The 19305-nt window shown below is 38.0% G+C and overlaps 1 protein-coding gene across 6 annotated transcripts in view; it reads right to left on the bottom strand.

Annotated features, from left to right (window-relative positions):
• Nucleotides 1-19305, bottom strand: part of HDX (highly divergent homeobox) — a 213597-nt gene that overhangs the window by 32106 nt on the left and 162186 nt on the right. For all 6 annotated transcript variants that reach the window (XM_051827389.2, XM_051827390.2, XM_051827388.2 and 3 more), the window contains one exon: nucleotides 15283-15429. In XM_051827389.2, coding sequence (XP_051683349.1) covers nucleotides 15283-15429 — 147 coding nt within the window. The remainder of the gene's footprint in view (nucleotides 1-15282; nucleotides 15430-19305) is intronic.

Below are 19305 nucleotides of genomic sequence, written 5' to 3'. Positions count from 1 at the left end.
CACAGTTTGCTCCCACACAGAAACATAAAGTGAAAAATAATAGATGATTTTTTTAAATGATGATGAAATCAGATCAGACCTATTGTCATGTTTAATCCCAGTGAGAGTCAAGTTGGGAATTGATAATTTCTTTTTTTTTTTTTTTACAGAAGATCAGTTTAGTATACATTAAGTAAAGATTTCAACAGTTTGCACCCCCATAGAAACACAAAGTGAAATATACTGTTTGAGTACTCGTTATAGCATTAAGCCTCAATGTACAGCACATTAAGGACAGAGATCCTACATGAGGAGTAAGTGCACCGTGACTCCTGTTGTTGACTTTACAAATTGACACTCCTGTTTATGGCATCAGTAATCTCCCTATGCACCAGTCATGAGTTTCCAAGGCTATGGAAGCCCCTTGAGTTCTCCGACTCTTATCTTGTTTAGACAAGGTCATAGTCAAAGTGGAGGTTCTCTCCTCACTTCAGAGAAAGGTACCTCCTTCTTTGAAGACGAGCCCTATAACTATTAAGAACATTTAGTTCATCATTAAAATCTTCCCATGAAAACAAATCTCCAGGTCTCTGAAACCTACAGTTAACATGCTTAATCATGAAAAATGTGATGGTTTCCTTCTTAGATATGGAATGCAAACAAAATGTCCACAGTGACCCCTGTTATTCAACATAGAACTGGAAATTCTAGCCCATGAAACAATTTAGAAAAAATAAATAAAAGTTATACAGTTCAGAAAAGAAGAAATAAAACTGTCCTTGTTTGCAGATTACATGATAGTATGTAGAAAATCTCAAGGAATCTACAAAAACACTCCAGTAAGATCTCAGGATACAAGATCAACATATGAAAATCAACTGTGCTTTTGTATGGTAAAAACCAGCACATTGAGGCTGAAATTAAAAATATAATACCATTGCAATCACTCAAAAAATTAAACCCTTATGTATAAATCTAACAAAACATGTACAAGACCTTTATGAAACGCTAGTAAAAGAAATCAAAACAGCTCTAAATAAATGGGGAGACATTCTGTGATCATAGATTGGAAGAGTCGATATAGTAAAGACGTAAATTCTTCCCAAATTGGTATTAGGATTAACACAATTTATATTAATATCCCAGCAAGGATATATATATTTTATATATTTCTAAAATTCACATGTAGAGGAATGCGTATAGGTAAAAGAATATTTAGGAAAAAAGAAAGAATGTGGAAGGAATCTATCCACTCAATTTCAAGACCTGTTAGATAAATAGAAGAGAATGGAGAACCCAGAAGCAGCCTCTATAAGTATGACTAATTTAGTTAACTTTTGATAAAGGTACAAAAGTAATTCAGTGGGAGAAGGTGGTCTTTTCAAGAAATGATGCTGGGGCTATTGAATAGCCATAGGACCTCAACCTAAATCTCAAAAATGAATTCCAAATATCTCAGGGATTTGAATTCCACCTTTAAATTAGATTATGATACCCTTTCTTTGTATGCCAACTACAATTTCTTCTGTGCAAAGAGGCTTACATAAATACAAAACCACCTTAGATACTGTCTAATGTGAATAAAAAACATGAATGCAGCTAACTGTATACTTGGTAAGGTTTTTCAAGAAAAATATGCAGAGCAAAATAGAAGAACTATTAATTTATTCCAAGAAGATTAATTCTTCTTCGTATTATTTGGGGGGCATTTTACCTTCAAACTCTGGAAATGCAGTACTTTGGATGTATCCAGCATTCAATGATAGCTATAAAGCTTGAAACACATGGATTGTTTTGTAGAGTCCAGGTGAAAATCAGCCAGTAGAGAAGAAAATATTCATGGATATTAGTTTTCCTGAGTTTGCTCACTTTCCCCATTAGAGAAATACTAGTTTAAAGAGCAGAGTTCCTTTTCAATTTCCCATTACATTATCTTGTTGAGAGCAAATGGTTAGACTTTAGAACAACTAAAGAATTGCAACTCCTTACTAAAGCTCCTTTAAATTGTCATGTGGTTTCTGTGTTTCTTATTTGTGAATACTGATGCTTATCAAACTGTAAATGAGGAAGCTTTTTTTAAATACTCCTAATCACCCATGATTATGAAGATGATAGCATGAGCAGGAGGAAGATCCCAGTCTCTGTAGGATGCTTCCTGCTTCTTTGGGTCATAAAAGCTGTGAAAGAGAAAAGAAAAAGGCGAGCAGAAACCTATTTATTTTCAACTTATTGATCATGTAATAAGCAAGAATTGTCCCAATAAGGGAGAAAGGAGTGATCATGGATTGTACAATGATAAAGGTAAAATGTTGTGGCAATATTGGAAGTATGTGAGATTTTATTGTACCCCAAGGTTAAAATATTCCCTTTGAATATTTCTCAAAACTGGAAGGCACTGGGAAATAATTCAAAATAGAAATACAATGTTAGTAGACACATTGAAGTTTCATAGAATCATAAAATATAGAAATAATCTCTGAAGCTGCTAATGGTCTGAATATTTGTGCCCCTCCCAACTAACATACTGAAATCCTAACCTCCACAATGAGAGTGTTAGGAGGTGGGGCTTGGAAGGTAATTGTGCCATGAAGGTGGATGTCTCATGAATGGGCTTAGTGCCTTTCAATAGACCACAGAGTGATCCCATGCCATTTCTGCCATGTGAGGTTAGAGAAAAGACAGCTGTCTAGGAAGTGGGCCCTCATCAGATACTGTATGTGCCAGCATGGTCTTGTTGAACTTCTTAGTCTCCACAACTGTGAGAAATAAATTTCTGTTATTTACAAGCCACCCAGCCTATGGTATGTTGTTACAACAGTCTGTGGTGCTTAGTTGTATGTGTCAATTTAAACAGGCTAAGGGACGGCCAGATCACTGGTGAGATACTTCTGAGTGAATCCGGAGGGTATTCCTAGAAGAGATCAGCACTTGAACACACAGACTAAGTAAAGAAGATGACCCTCACAAATGTGGGTGGCCATCATCAAATCTGTTGAAGGCCTGGATATTCCATCCAATCTTTGCATCAAAACATCAGCAATATGGAACATATTACTCTGCAAGGTTTCCCAGTCAAGTGTTTGGAATTTTTTCAAAATGTTCTTCCTTAAACTGAATAAACATCTACTGTCTTATTTCTTCTAGGCATTGTTTCTTTTTTTGTTTTAAAGATTTTATTTATTTATTTGAGAGATAGAGTCACAGACAGTGAGAGGGAGAGAGAGAGAGAGAAAGGTCCTCCATCTGTTGGTTCACTCCCCAGGTGGCCACAATGGCTGGAGCTGCGCCAATCTGAAACCAGGAACCAGGTGCTTCTTTCCCGGTCTCCCATGGGGGGTGCAGGGGCCCAAGGACTTGGGCCATCTTCTACTGCTTTCCCAGGCCACAGCAGATAGCTGGATTGGAAGAGAAGCAGCCAGGACTAGAACTGACACCCATATGGGATGCTGGCACCACAGGCAGAGGACTAACCTACTGAGCCATGGCGCCAGCCCCATAGACATTGTTTCTTGTTTTTTACTCCAGATCCTCTTCACTCCAAACTCTCTCTCTTCTATGTTTGAATTATCAAATATGTAAAGGGCAATTGCTTTCTCTTTCAAATTAAACAACCCTACTTTTCCAACAGTTTTATATGACCCATGGGCAAGCTATTTTGTCACTCTAGGTCTCAGATTTCTTACGTACAACGTCAGGGAACTGGTTTCCAATCCTTTACTTTCTTGGATAATAAATGCCTTTCCAGTACTATCATAATATAAAATAATATCTTGTCAATCAGAAGTCCTGGGTATTGATAGCACAAACATAATGGCTATTAAAAATGCACACTCTCAGTCCTTATAACTGTCTAGGCACATTTCTGTTAATGTGAATGAAACTATATTCCAAGGTTTTAATTTAAATGCATATTAGTGCATATTTAAAATATGTATATGCTATATGTAAGAGGTTCATCTTTCTGTTAGACATTCATTCATTCATTCCACAAATATTACCAAACATCTACTGTGTACCAAACACTTTTCTGGTGCTGGAGATACAGTGGTAAACATAACAGGCATGGTCTACATCCTCCTGGAACTTAAACTTATAATCTAATAGCAGTATAGACAATAAGCAAATATGTAAGCAAATGCTAATTACAAATTTTGACCAAGTGTTATGAACAGAAAGAATCAGACTATTTAGCCCCATTGACATAGTGTAGTGAAGTCTTTCCCAAATGTGCCTGATATAAGAATTATTGAAAGAAGAAAAACAGCTTCTCAGGTTCTTCCTTGCAAATCTTGATTCAGTAGGTCCAACATGGGATGATCTATATTTTTAAGAACCATTCAAGGTAATTCTGCTGAGAAGGCATACATGGTAAGGTAGGACTAGAAATAATTTTATACTGGAAGTAAAGACAACATGGCTGTAGCCACCGATAGACTGTGTGATCTTGATGGCAGACACAGACACATACACAGAGTCTTCAAAAAATTCATGGAAAATGCACGTTATGAAAAAACTATGTATGGATTTCAATTTTTTATGGACATAAACTTTGAATCCCATTTTCCACTAACTTTCTGATGTACCTTCATATATACATGGTATCAAACTCAGTCTCAAGGTGCCCACCAACTTTAAATAAATATCTATGCTAGATTAATAGTTTACTGTGCAGTAAAAAAATATTTAAAAACCTTTTCCAGTCATGCTCTTTTGAAAATGTATGGAAAGGGGAGGGTTGTGGGTGGGAGGGACGTTATGGGGGGGAAGCCATTGTAATCCATAAGCTGTACTTTGTAAATTTATATTCATTAAATAAAAGCTAAAAAAAAGAAAAAAATAAATAAATAATAAAAAAAGAAAATGTATATAATCTAAAATGTAAAAACATACTATTTTCAATGAAAAGTCTAACAAAATATATTACATTCAAGCATATGCTATTCATACAAATATTTGACCACAAAAGAGTACATTTTGACATCTATTATAACCCAAACATAGATGGAAAGAGCAGGCATTAAATTGAATTGGTAGCAAGAGAGGAGAGAGAATTAACTTGTATTGTAAACACATTATATTATTTATTAAATCATATTTATTTGAGAGAAAGGGAGAGAAAGAGAGAGAGGGAGGGAGAGAGAGAGAGAGAATATCCAACCATTGGTTCACTCTCCAAATTCCCAAAATAGTTGGGTTAGGGCGAGGTCAAAGCCAAGATCCTAGAGATTAATCTGACTCTCCCATGTGCATGGCAGGGACCCAAGTTATTTGAGCCAACCTGCTGCTTCCCAGGGTGCACATAACAAGAAGCTGAAACGAAGAGCAAAGCTGGGACTTGAACCCAGGCACTCCTACAGGATGTGGATGTTGCAAGCAGCTTCTTTAGTGCTGGGCCAAATGTCCTCAGTGGAACTTTTCTTGAGAACTTATGGTTCTACAAACTTATCCAGACGTAATATCCCCAAACTGTCCTTTCATATATTATTCCCATTTACTTATAACTGAAGCTCAAAGACATTAAAATTTTGACTATCCTGAATGCCAAGTACTTTGAGAAGTCTGTTTTGCTTTTCCTGGCATGTAGAAGAGTTCTGGCATGTTAGAGGTATTCACTTAACTTTGATAAATTAATAAGCCAGTAAATAATACATATAAACTTGAGAATGAAATTTCAAGGTAAAGAAATGTATGCACATAAATAATAATACTCAGTAAGTTCAAAGGGAAACTAATGGTTAAGTTGCTTCCTAGACTTCTTATAAGTACAAAAGTCTCCCTTTATTTGTAGTTTCACTTTCCACAGTGTCAGTTACCCATGGTTAATTTCAGTCTGAATATATTAATGTCTTGATTCTTTTAAGACAGAGACTACATTTACAGACCTTTTATTACAGTATATTGTTACAATTGTTTTATTTTATTACTAGGTATTGTTGCCAGATTCTGGCTGTGCCTAGTTTATAAATCACACTTTGTTATATATATGTATAGGAAAAATAAAGTGTACATATGCACACACACACGATTTCATGGTTTCAGATGTCTACTGGGGACCTTGGAATGTATCTCCTGTGAATAAGGGAGGACTAGTGTATAAGACAAAAGAAGAGAAAATGTATGTAAAATTTTTTTTTTGACAGGCAGAGTGGACAGTGAGAGAGAGAGACAGAGAGAAAGGTCTTCCTTTTCCGTTGGTTCACCCCACAATGGCCGCTGCGGCTGGCGCGTTGCGGCCAGTGCGCTGCGCCAATCCGAAGCCAGGAGCCAGGTGCTTCTCCTGGTCTCCCATGCGGGTGCAGGGCCCAAGCACTTGGGCCATCCTCCACTGCACTCCCGGGCCACAGCAGAGAGCTGGACTGGAAGAGGAGCAACGGGGACAGAATCCGGCACCCCAACCGGGACTAGAACCCAGGGTGTCGGCGCCGAAGGTGGAGGATTAGCCTATTGAGCCACGGTGCCAGCCTAAATTTTCAAATTATATCACAAATGATGGTTAACTAGACATCCTGAGGCAAAGTTCATTTTGGTGATTGGTAACTAGCAGGCCTATTAGATTTAAAAACATTTAAAAAGCTTCTCCTGAAATCTAAAGAATATATTTATATGGCAAACATATTCTCCTTTAGAATAATTTATCAAATGTAACAGAAGAGGTTGCTTTAAGAACACATCATCTTTTAAAATTTTCTCTCTGCAGTGAGCATGCTGGCATATAGGAAAATCACTAGGAATAAAATGATATGAAGTAGGTTCCTATTCTTTCATCTAGTAGGAGTTTTACCTAATCATAATTACTTCTTCCATCTTTTTCTGCATTTTTAGACTTTTTCTAGAAATAGCAGACTCTATATAGTCATGGCTGACTGAGGAGCCTAACATCAATGTCTTTGGCCCTTTTTAACCGTAAGTATGCCTAAAATCTTTTTTTAAGACGTATTTATTTATTTGAAAGAGTTACACAGAGAGAGGAGAGGCAGAGAGAGAGAGAGAGAGAGAGAGAGGTGTCCTCCATCTGATGGCTCACTCTCCAATTGACCACAATGGCTGGAGATGGGTCGATCCAAAGCCAGGAGCCAGGAGCCTCCTCCGGGTCTCCCATGCAGGTGCAGAGGCCCAAAGACATCCCAAAGCATCCTCCACTGCTTTCCCAGGCCACAGCAGAGAGCTGAATTGGAAGTGGAGCTGCTGGGTCTCAAACTGGTGCCCATATGGGATGCTGGCGCTGCAGGCCAGGGTGCTAACCTGCTGAGCCACAGCACTGGCCCCAAGTGTGCCTAAAATCTATTACTATCAGCAAGAATACTAGCCACTTACCCTCTGGATATCTTATATTTAGTGGTGGGAGTGTATGTTGTGTAAATCTTTTTAAATTTTATTTTTACTTAACTGAAAGGCGGGGGGGGGGGGAGACAGAGGGTTAGAGAGACAGAAAGCTCCCACTCACTTTTCACTCCTTTTTTAAAAAATATTTTATTTATTTATTTGAAAGGTAGAGTTACAGAGAGAGGGAGAGATAGAAAGGTCTTTTATCCGCTGCTTCACTCCCCAAATGGCTGCAATGGCCGGAGCTGAGCTAATCTGAAAGCAGGGGCCAGGAGCTTCTTCTGGGTCTCCCACATTGGGTGCAAGGGCCCAAGCACTTGGGCCATCCTCCTCTGCTTTCCCAGGCCATAATCAGAGAGCTGGATCAGAAGAGGAGCAGCTGGGACTAGAATCAGTGCCTACATGGGATACTGGTGCCGCAGGTGGAGGCTTAGCCTACTACACAGGCCCCATTTACTTGTTCACTCTTAAAAAGCCCACAACAGCTGGGGCTGGGCCAGGCCAAAGCCTGGAGTCAGGAACTCAGTCTGGGTCTCCCACATGGGTTGCAGGAGAACCCAACTACTTGAGTCATCACCTGCTGCCGCCCAGGGATTTCATTAGTAGGAAACTGGAATTGGAAGTGAAACCAGACTGCAACCCAGACACTATGATATGGGATGCAGGCATCCTAAAGGGTGTGTGTTGAGTGTTACACCAAATGTCTGCTTGGAGTGTCTGTTTTTTTTTTTTTTTTTTTTTTTTTTTTTTTTTTTTAAACTTTTATTTAATGAATATAAATTTCCAAAGTACAGCTTATGGATTACAATGGCTTGCCCCCCATAACGTCCCTCCCACCCGCAACCCTCCCCTTTCCCACTCCCTTTCCCCTTCCATTCACATCAAGATTCATTTTCGATTCTCTTTATATACAGAAGATCAGTTTAGCATACATTAAGTAAAGATTTCAACAGTTTGCTCCCACACAGAAACATAAAGTGAAAAATACTGTTTGAGTACTAGTTATAGCATTAAATCTCAATGTACAGCCCACTAAGGACAAAGATCCTACATGAGGAGTAAGTACACAGTGACTCCTGTTGTTGACTTAACAAATTGACACTCTTGTTTATGGCATCAGTAATCACCCTAGGCTCTTGTCATGAGTTTCCAAGGCTATGGAAGCCCCCTGAGTTCACTGACTCTGATAATATTTAGACAAGGCCATGGTCAAAGTGGAAGTTCTCTCCTCCCTTCAGAGAAAGGTACCTCCTTCTTTGATGACCCGTTCTTTCCACTGGGATCTCACTCGTGGAGATCTTTCATTTTTTTTTTTTTCCCCAGAGTGTCTTGGCTTTCCATGCCTGAAATACTCTCATGGGCTTTTCAGCTGGATCCGCATGCCTTAAGGGCTGATTCTGAGGCCAGAGTGCTGTTTAGGACATCTGCCATTCTATGGGTCTGCTGTGTATCTCACTTCCCATGTTGGATCATTCTCTCCCTTTTTGATTCTATCAGCTAGTATTTGCAGACACTATTCTTGTTTATGTGATCCCTTTGGTTCTTAGTCCTATCATTATGATCAATTGTGCACAGAAATTGATCACTGGGACTAGTGAGATGGCATTGGTACATGCCACCTTGATGGGATTGAATTGGAATCCCCTGGTATGTTTCTAACTCTACCGTTTGAGGTAAGTCAGCTTGAGCATGTCCCGAATTGCACATCTCTTCTAATGAAGAACTGGATTAAGGATTCCTCTGGGTTGCCTTTAGAAATCTCTCTTTTTTTTAAATAATAGGTAAAATCCAACAATTTTATGTAGTACAAGCAAGTGGTATTTATCCCACGTAAGCAAGGCTGTCAGCATTTTAAAAAATCAATAAATTGGACATACTACACAAACTGCAAAAATGTTAAATGATTACATCAACTTTTGAAGAAGATATTTCGCATAAAAAAACTGAGCAAACAAGAAACAGAAGAGAAATTCCTCATCTAGATAAAGAATATCTACCAAAACCAACTTTAATAGTGAAATTGGACAGTTTTCCCTTAAGTTGGGGAAAGGGGGAAGTGTCTTTTTCTCACCACTACTTTTCAATATTATGGTGGAATTACTAGACAGTGCAGTAACACAAAGAAAGGATACAAAATGCATACATATTGGGAAGGAAGACATAAAACTGCTAGCAAATGTCATTATTGCATGTATAGAAAATTCAAAAGTACATCATAAGTACCCCTGGAACAATGTTAGTGTAGCAAAGTGGCGAATTACATGTACAATTTAATTGTTGTTCCATGTATGGGTAAGAGCTAGGATTTGAAATTTAAAAACAAAATTAAGCATCATTTAAAATTGCATCAGGTTAAAAAGCAAATCCCAATCGGTGTCTTTTAACTGGACAGTTCAGGCCATTAACGTTCAATGTGACTAATGAAAAGTGGTAACTTTGCCCTGCCATTTGCCAAAGATAAGTTCTAATATATGCTTTGAATTCCCTGTGATCTTTTGCTGTGAGGTTTCCTTCCTTTATCTTCTTTCATACTGATGACCGTGTTTCTGTGTTTCTGTGTGTAACACATCTTTAAGCATCTGTTGCAGGGCTGGACGAGTGGTGACAAATTCTTTCAATTTCTGTTTGTTATGAAACGTCTTTATTTCACCTTCATTCACAAATGATAGCTTTGCAGGATATAATATTCTGGGCTGGCAGTTTTTCTCTCTTAGTACCTGGGCTATATCTCGCCATTCCCTTCTAGCTTGTAGAGTTTCTGATGAGAAGTCAGCAGTGAGTCTGATTGGCGATCCTCTGAAAGTAATCTGACGTTTCTCTCTTGCACATTTTAGGATCTTTTCTTTATGTTTCACTGTGGAGAGTTTAATTACAACGTGTCGTGGTGAGGATCTCTTTTGGTCGTGTTTATTAGGGGTTCTGTGAGCTTCCTGTACTAGGATTTCTCTGTCCTTCTCCAAACCTGGGAAATTTTCTGCTAATATCTCACTAAAAAGGCCTTCTAATCCTTTCTCCCTCTCCATGCCTTCAGGAACTCCTAGAACCCGAATGTTGGGTTTTTTAATAGTATCCTGAAGATTCCTGACAATATGTTTTAGATTTCTAATTTCCTCTTCTTTTCTTTGGTCTGACTGTATCCTTTCCTGTTCTCTCTCTTCTAAGTCCGATATTCTCTCTTCTGCTTCACCCATTCTGTTTGTAAGGCTCTCTATTGTGTTTTTCATTTGATCTATTGAATTCTTCACTTCAGTCACTATCACAGTTTCCTGTTGTACTAATTGTTTCGTTTCATTTTGATTCCTCCTTAATATTTCATTTTCACGAGAGAGATTTTCTATCTTGTCCATTAAGGCTTTATGTAGTTCAAGAATTTGTTTTTGAGAACTTCTTAATGTTCTTATCAATTTTTTGAGATCTGCTTCTTGCATTTCTTCTATGTCATCATCTTCATAATCTTGAATTGGGGTGTCTTTTTCATTTGAGGGCGTCATGGTGACTTCCTTGTTTTTATTACCTCGGTTTTTGCATTTGTTATTTGGCATATTGGAGATATTTGGTTTCTTCACTGTGGTGCTTTTTCTTGTTATACTATGACTCTAGATTAAGTGGACTATCTGTTTTTGATGGAGCCTTAGGGCTTGAGATGGGTGTGGCCTGAGAGCTCTGTTTGGTGTCCCAAAGGTGACACTCCCAGGTTAGGAGTGGTAAATCTCTCTTTCTCTCTCTTTCTTTTTTTGATTCAAAAGGGAAGTAATTCCGCACAGCTGAACGAAGTTGGAGGTAGTTAGCAGGCAAATGATATACCCACAGGAGCCAGAGATCGGAAGCTCTTTCCCAAGGACCACACAGGGAATCTGTTTGGCCCTCAGAGTGGGTTCAAATTCTCCTTCAGTCTCCCACTGGGTTGCCAAAGTTATGGAATTGTAGCGTCTCTGGAGAGTACTCAGGTGAATTCCGTGAGTTCTCTCCCCCACCGTCTCTTTTTTCACAGTCTCAGTTCAGTAGCACCACAAATTTACTAGGTCCTAATCTCCTGTTAATTCGCCCCGCCCAGAGTCAGGGTTTTCTGCTAGGCTCAGGGCCGGTGCAGACCTGAGGTCGCTCTGCTTATGACGTATGTCCAAGATGGCGCCTGCTCTTTGTCTTGCTCACCCTTGAGAGGTGAGCAGAGAGAGAGAAACCCGTGTCCGTACCAGTCACCTTTTTTTTTTTCTCTCTCTCTCTCTCTTCCAGTTAGCCTGGTGAACTTTTCCCCCCGGGGGTCGTTCCCTCTAGTCTCCTCTCTCTGCTTGCCTGCCGGTGTCTCGGGCTATTGAGGTTCGGCTCACCTTGCGTTCCAGCGCTGGTGTGTTGAGTCTGCCGCTGGTGTCCCGAACTGTGGGCTCCCACGCTCTCCACACAGGTCCGCTGTGAATCACGCGTTCTGGAAGAGTTTCTTCTGCTGTTTCCTCCCCTACTCTTCCTTGAACCTGCAGTATCTCCACTTTTATTAAACTATCTCTCCCCAGACTATCAGTGTGCTCCCTTCCTATTCCGCCATCTTGCCTCTCCCTGGAGTGTCTGTTTTTAAAGAGACTCTGGCCCCGTGTTGTCCCTCTTGCAGCGTGTGTGTCGGGGGAGGGGGTGTCTCAAGGAGTTCTTTCTTTCTTTCTTTTTTTTTGATAGGCAGAGTGGACAGTGAGAGAGAGAGACAGAGAGAAAGGTCTTCCTTTGCTGTTGGTTCACTCCCCAAATGGCCGCTACGGCCAGCGCACCGCGCTGATCCGAAGCCAGGAGCCAGGTGCTTCTCCTGGTCTCCCATGGGGTGTACGGCCCAAGCACTTGGGCCATCCTCCACTGCACTCCCTGGCCACAGCAGAGAGCTGGACTGGAAGAGGAGCAACGGGGACAGAATCCAGCACCCCGACTGGGACTAGAACCTGGTGTGCTGGTGCCACAGGCGGAGGATTAGCCTATTGAGCTACGGCACGGGCCTCAAGGATTTCTAAATATGTATGGAGTCTGAAGGCCAATGTCATGAAGCAAGGTACTTATTAGTACCAGTTGCAGATTGAATAAGAAAAAACAAAAGAACAACTGATCAGTAAATTTGTGGATACATTTGAAGATATCTGACTGAAAGCTGAGCAAAAGGACATATCGAAAAATGGAAATCTCAGAATAATAGTTGTATTCCAAGTACAGAAAATAAGCAATATAGATTGGAGCAGATCAGAAGATTTCAGGAAAGATTTCTGTAAGGTGATGGGAGTTTTTACATTACCAAATGTCTGAATGTATTGAGGCAAGCTACATTCAACTGGGAAAGAGTTTGAGGACAAATTAACAGGAAGTACTTAGAAAATTAAATAAGCACACATACAAATACCAAAAATAAAAGTAAATAAATTATGAGCTCCAGGGGAACAAAATAATGCTATGCAGAAAGTGAAAAGATGATTTGGACTACATAATTCAAACGTGCAAAGTACTTATATAGTGGTAATAATATTAACATTGAATATCGAAATAGCCAAAACTGAATGAGCATAAGGAGAGAGGATGTACCTATGGAACGCATGAGATCTGTTGTCTTTATATTAATAAATTTTAAAAAAAGTATTGTATTTCATAGTGAAAAATCAACAGAGAATGCCTAACATTGAAAAATCAAAAAGTAGCAATATAAACAAGTATGTAGGAGACTGCTGGTTATTCCCTGTATTTGTCCTTACCTTCTTCTGGAGTAACACAAGGTTTAGCTGGACACATGGCTGCTCACAGTAAAACGACATTTGCAGCTTTCCTTGCAGTTTGATATGATCTTGTGGCTAATCTTTAGCCAATGGGATGTAAGTGAAAGTATCTTATGGTAGTTTCTGGAAATTCTCTTTAAAAAAATAGCTGGTACACACCCTTTTCCCCTTCTTCCCCCTCTGTCATGCTGCCTGGATCATCTGTGACATTATTTTGGATTTTGAGTACAGAGCTATATTAGAGGTGTGCAGAATGGAAGCTGGAAGACACCAGAGTCTCTGAGGACTTCATAGGTCAGATATGCCATGACAGCTACTAATTGCATGCCCCTAGACTTAAAAAAAAAAAAGGAAATCTTGTAAATGTAACAACTTGAGTCCTTCAATTACTCACAGCTAAACCTAATCCTAATCCGTATAGTACATACTCATGGATGGACGTAAATACCAAAGGAATAATTTAAAAGAGTGGAAAGTAATTCACTTGGCTACTGGAAAATGGTAGGAGGGGAGGAGTGAGGAACGTTGACTGTGTAGTAAGTTCTACAGAATTTAACTTCTTAAACTATCTACACATATAATTTTTATTTATTTTTTCATTTTTTTAACTTTTATTTAATGAATATAAATTTCCAAAGTACAGCTTATGGATTACAATGGCTTCCCCCCCCCATAACGTCCCTCCCACCCGCAAATGGAGCATAAACTACTGTTCCTATGACTTGTAAATATAATTTTTAAGTCTATCATTCATTATCTAACAGTGAAATTTATTTCATATTACTTTGTGTGGTTTTTATTTTTTAAACTATTTATGAGGGGAGAGAGAGAGAGAAAGAGAGAGAGAGAGAGAGAGAGAGACCCCATCCACTGAATCACTGCCCAAATGCCAATAATAGTCCAGGCCAGGGTCTGAGATTAGGAACAAGGAAATCAATGACTCAGTCCAAGTCTCCCAAAAGTGTGCCTGGAACCCGATTACTTGAATCATCATTGCTGTCTCACAGGACAAGTTGCCTCGCACAACAAGCTGGAATCACGAGCTGGAGCCAGGTATAAAACACAGGCATTTAAATACAGGGCATGGGAGTCTTAACCAGTGTCTTAAGCACTAGGCCAAACACCTGCCCCATCTTACACAATTTTAAATAGCACTACTAAAACATATCCAATATACCATACAATTCTCAGTTAATTTGAATAATTAAATTTTTTTATATATTCATAGAGCTGTGCAACAATCACCACTATCTAATTCCAGAACATTTTCTTTGTGCCAAAAGCAAATCTCACACCTACTGGTAGTCATTTCTCTTCTTCCCTACCCCAGCTCCTAGAAACTGCTAATCTAATCTTTGTTTATATATGTCTGGATATTTCATACAAATACAGACATATAATACGAGGTCTTTTGTGAGTGGCTTCTTTTACTTTCAAGGTTCATCTATTTTGTAGCATGCATCAATATTTCATTACTTTATATGGGTTTATAATATTCCAATATATGCATATATGAAGGTGCCTCAAAAATTCATGAAAACTGTAGTTAAAAGATAATGTATATTTTCCACGAACTTTTTAAAGACTCTTCATACCACACTTTGCTTATTCATTCACTTGGTGGACATTTGAGCTATTTATACTTTGTGTCTAGTATGAATAATGTATGAATACTATGTTATGGGTATTTGTGAGTGGTCATATGTTTTTCATTATTTCAATTATAATTGTAAATCTAGGAGTAGAGTTATTAGGTCATATGAGAACTCTATATTGAACTTTTTTAGGGCAGTTTTGCAAAGCAGTCAAAAGATTCTACATTCTCACCAGTAATGTATAAAGATTCCAATTTCTCCATATTCTGACCAAAGCTTATTATCTGTATTTTTCATCATAGCCATCACAGTGCATGTTAAGTGGTATCTCACTAGTGACTTGATTTCCATTTCCATAATGACCAGTGATGTTGAACATACTTTCATGTGTCCATTGGCCATTTGTATATTTTCTTTAAAGAAACATCTATTCGGATCCTTTGTTTCTTTTTAAATTGCATTATTTACCTTTTCATTATTGAGTTGTAAGTGTTCTTTATTCTGTATATGATTTGAAAAAGTTATCTCTGATTCTGTGAGTTATGTTTTCATTTTATTGATGACATCATTTGTAGCAACAAATGCAATTTTAAAACCTCTCGTTGGTGCACTCATCAGCTACAGCAAGAAAATTATTAGAAATGCCTTACCCGAACTATTTCGCAGTCAACATTTAATTCAGTTGCAACAGCTTCAATTTTCTCTCTGCAAACAGAGCCCAGGCTTGTCATGCCATTGTCCCAGTACTTCTTAAGGGTAGCTAAGTCTCGGTCACTGAACTGAGTGCGGTCCTGTAGCTGAAAAACATGTTTCCAAAATTAGAATATTCCAAGAATATAGAGAGAGTACCATCCACTCAGGTGAGATGTTCTAGGTTACTTTCAACACATAAGAATAAATAAATTCATTTCACAACTCTTATCCTGAGTTCCTTAATTCTGAAAATTAGCATTTTCATCATTTTAATTTCCACTATATAAAACAGTGTGCTAGGATGAAATGAGAATTTTGTACAGTGATAGCAACTTTAAACGTTGTTCTAAGTGGTTTTAATTACACAAATACTACACATAAATATAAATAAAATATATAGAAATCATTTTAACATATATTTTGTTTTTCCACACTATACATATTCATATTCACATACTACACACAGTTTAAAAAACAGACAGGATTATATCTGCTCTGCCTTTTGATAAATTAATCTATGTTTGTCATTATAAATATAAGCATTAGTCTCCTATGATTGTTACAATTAATGAAAAATGTAAGTAAAGGAAATGTAAGAAGATAATGTACTGCTAAAATCATATTTATGGCTTCAGAAAGTTTCATAATAAGCATACCATTTTTGTTCACAAGCTTTTTCATTCAATAAATGATGGACTTTATATATTGCTTTAATTCAATGAATCCTGGAAACATCCCTAGGAAGTAAATTAGAAACATGAAAGAATAATGACCTCCATTTTGCTGATAAAGGCGTCAGGAAAAGAAAGGTCAAAGGACTCATTCAACAGGCCACAGAATGTCTGATGGCAGAGCTGGAAATAGAAATATCTGTTTTTTTTTTTTTTCTAGTGGCTTTATCCCTATGATGTCTCCAATTATCTCAAGAGGTGGTGGAAAAATCTAAAAACAGACTTTAATTAAAAATATATATCCTGCAAAGCCCTGTGTGTGTCTGTATGTGTTTATTATGAGAGAAGGAGAAAGGGGGAGAAAGTGAGGAAGAGACAGAGAGAGAGAGAGTGAGCGAGCAAGCAAGCTTGTAAGTCTGTGAGAGTGAGTGAACTGAGGACAAATGTTGCAAATCATGACATGAGTTATGAGGTTCTGTTGCTGCCTTCTGTCCAGGATAATATATTCTGGTCACACACAGATGATAGACCTCGAATAACTGAAATTTAAAATGGAACCACTTACTAAATTAGATTCAGAAAATGGGGAAATAATACAACATATAAAACATGACTTAAGTAAAAAAAAATTTGCCACAGCTAAAACTGATGTAACATTAACAATATTCACAGATTTGTTTGCTTTAAAGCTACAACCTTGGGAATAGTAATGTTAGCCACTGGGTGTGTGAGGGGGAAGCAATACGTGAATTCTCAGTTTATTACTAAGAGTGAAGTTAAATTGAATAATTAAAGCCTGTCTCTTTATAAGAAATATAGTATTTTCTATGTGGTGTGATAATAAATTTCATTATCAGCGAAATCTGTTCCCCTCAACTTAAGAAAACCCTGATGAGTAACATTCATTATAAGTACTAATACTAAATTACACGTTCCCAGTAAATGAATCAAAACATGTCATCCTTTTTTTTTTAAATATAGAGGAATAATCCTCAAGTTATTTGCTACATAAAAAATTAAATTAGCTGTTCATCCAACGTTGATCACACACTAGTGCTGCTAAATTCTCAAAATATAGAGCAGAATAAATGGTAGAATGTTCTAGGTAGCTTCAAATAATTCTTCATAACAGCTACCATAAATATTCCCATAATTTTCCATTGCATCAAATTCTCCAGTGCAAACTAACCTACATTACTGTCAGGATAGAAGGAATAATGAACAGAACCCTGAACACACTCAGCCAATTAATTTGTAATTCATTTAGAGAACATACAATGCTGATTCATCCCGTAAATTGAACTAAATAAAACCTGATTTGATTTGCCAGAAATGTGCTGGGGTCTTAGCATTAGCAATGCTGAAGGCGACCTATTATGACAATGTCTATTAAGGTCTATTAAGTAGAAGTTTACAAGGGAACAACAGTTAATTTTAAAGCTCCTAAGAGCATATTTTAACTAAGAAAATAAAGTAATGAAAATCAATTAACATTAAAACGGTGAATACACATTTAGAGAAGGAAAAGAGGATGGACATTTAAAGAAGTTAATTCTTCCCCAAGGAAGACTGAAATTGAAGTCAGTTTGGCTTTTATTGTTTTTAGATTTGTTGATTTATTTATTAGAAAAGCAGAGTAACAAAGTGAGATGGAAAATCAGGGAAATGCAAATCAAAGCCACAATGAGGTTTTACTTCACCCTGGTTAGAATGGCTTACATACAGAAATCAACTAACAACAGATGCTGGCGAGGATGTGGGGAAAAAGGGACACTAACCCACTGTTGGTGGGAATGCAAACTGGTAAAGCCTCTATGGAAGACAGTTTGGAGATACCTCAGAAATCTGAATATAGCCCTACCACACCCAGCCATCTCACTCCTCAGAATTTACCCAAGGGAAATTAAATTGGCAAATAAAAGAACTATCTGCACCTCAATGTTTATTGCAGCTCAATTCACAATAGCTAAGACATAGAATCAACCTAAATGCTAATCAATGGAAGACTGGATAAAGAAATTAGGGGATATGTACTCTATGGAATACTACACAGTGACAAAACAATGAAATCCAGTCATTTGCAACAAAATGGAGGAATCTGGAAAACATCATGCTGAGTGAAATAAGCCATTCCCAAAGGGACAAATATCATATGTTCTCCCTGATCTGTGACAACTAACTGAACACCTAAAAGGAAACCTATAGAAGTGAAACTGACACTATGAGAAGCAATGGCTTGATCCTCCCTTGGCATGACTGTCAAGGAACAGCTTATTATTTAATTTTATTTTTTTACTATTTTCTTTTTATACTTAATACCATTGGTTGAACTCTTTACTTAACACAAAATTATTCTTAGGTGTTTAAATCCAATTGAAAATTGATCCCTGTTAAAAATAAGAGTGGGAATAAGAGAGGGAGGAGATATACTGTTTGGCACATGTTCCCACAAACTTACCCCTAAGGGTAAAGCTAAAAACTTGCCATTAATTTTTCAAATACTAACACCATCTTACTAGTTAAAGTGATCATTTTAAGTGTATAACTGATCATACAGATATGAATAAGTGTCAAAGGGATCACATAAATAAGTCCAAGTGTCTGCTAATGATAATAGATACAATTAAAAAGGAGAGAATGATCCAACATGGGAAGCAGGCCACATAGCAGACTCATAGAATGATGAATGCACTAAAGAGAACTCTGGCTTTAGAATCAGCCCTTAAGGCATTCAAATCTGGCTAAAAAGCCCCTGATAGCATTTCAGGCATGGAAAGCCAAGACATTGTGGCAAACAATGGCCTAAATGAATTTCTGTGAGTGAGATCCAAGTGGAAAGAAGGGGCCACCAAAGAAGGAAGTACTTTTCTCTGAAGGGAGGAGAGAACTTCCATTTTGGTTACGGCCTTGTCTAAATACTGATGGAGTCTGTGAACTCAAGAGGCTTCCGTAGCCTTGGCGGCTCATAACAAGAGTCTCGGGTGAATACTGACATCATAAATAAGTGTCAATTGTTAAATCAACAACAGGAGTCACTGTGCACTTGCTCTCCATGTAGGACCTCTGTCCTTAATGAGTTGTATTATGAGAATTAGGGATAAAACTAGTCTTCAAACAGTACTTTATACTTTGTGTGTCTGTGTGGGTGCAAACTGTTGAAATCTTTGCTTAGTATAGAGCTGATCTTCTATATATAAAGATAATTAAAAATGAATCTTAATGAAGAATGGGATGGAAGAGTGTGTAGGAGGTGGGAGAGCAGGTGGGAGGGCTGGTAGGGGGGGAAGAATCGCTATATTCCAAAAGCTG

This window comes from Oryctolagus cuniculus, chromosome X, assembly GCF_964237555.1.
Source record: "Oryctolagus cuniculus chromosome X, mOryCun1.1, whole genome shotgun sequence".
NCBI lineage: Eukaryota > Metazoa > Chordata > Mammalia > Lagomorpha > Leporidae > Oryctolagus > Oryctolagus cuniculus.
The sequence above is the reverse complement of the archived record's forward strand: the minus strand, read 5'-3'. Positions and strand labels throughout refer to the sequence as shown.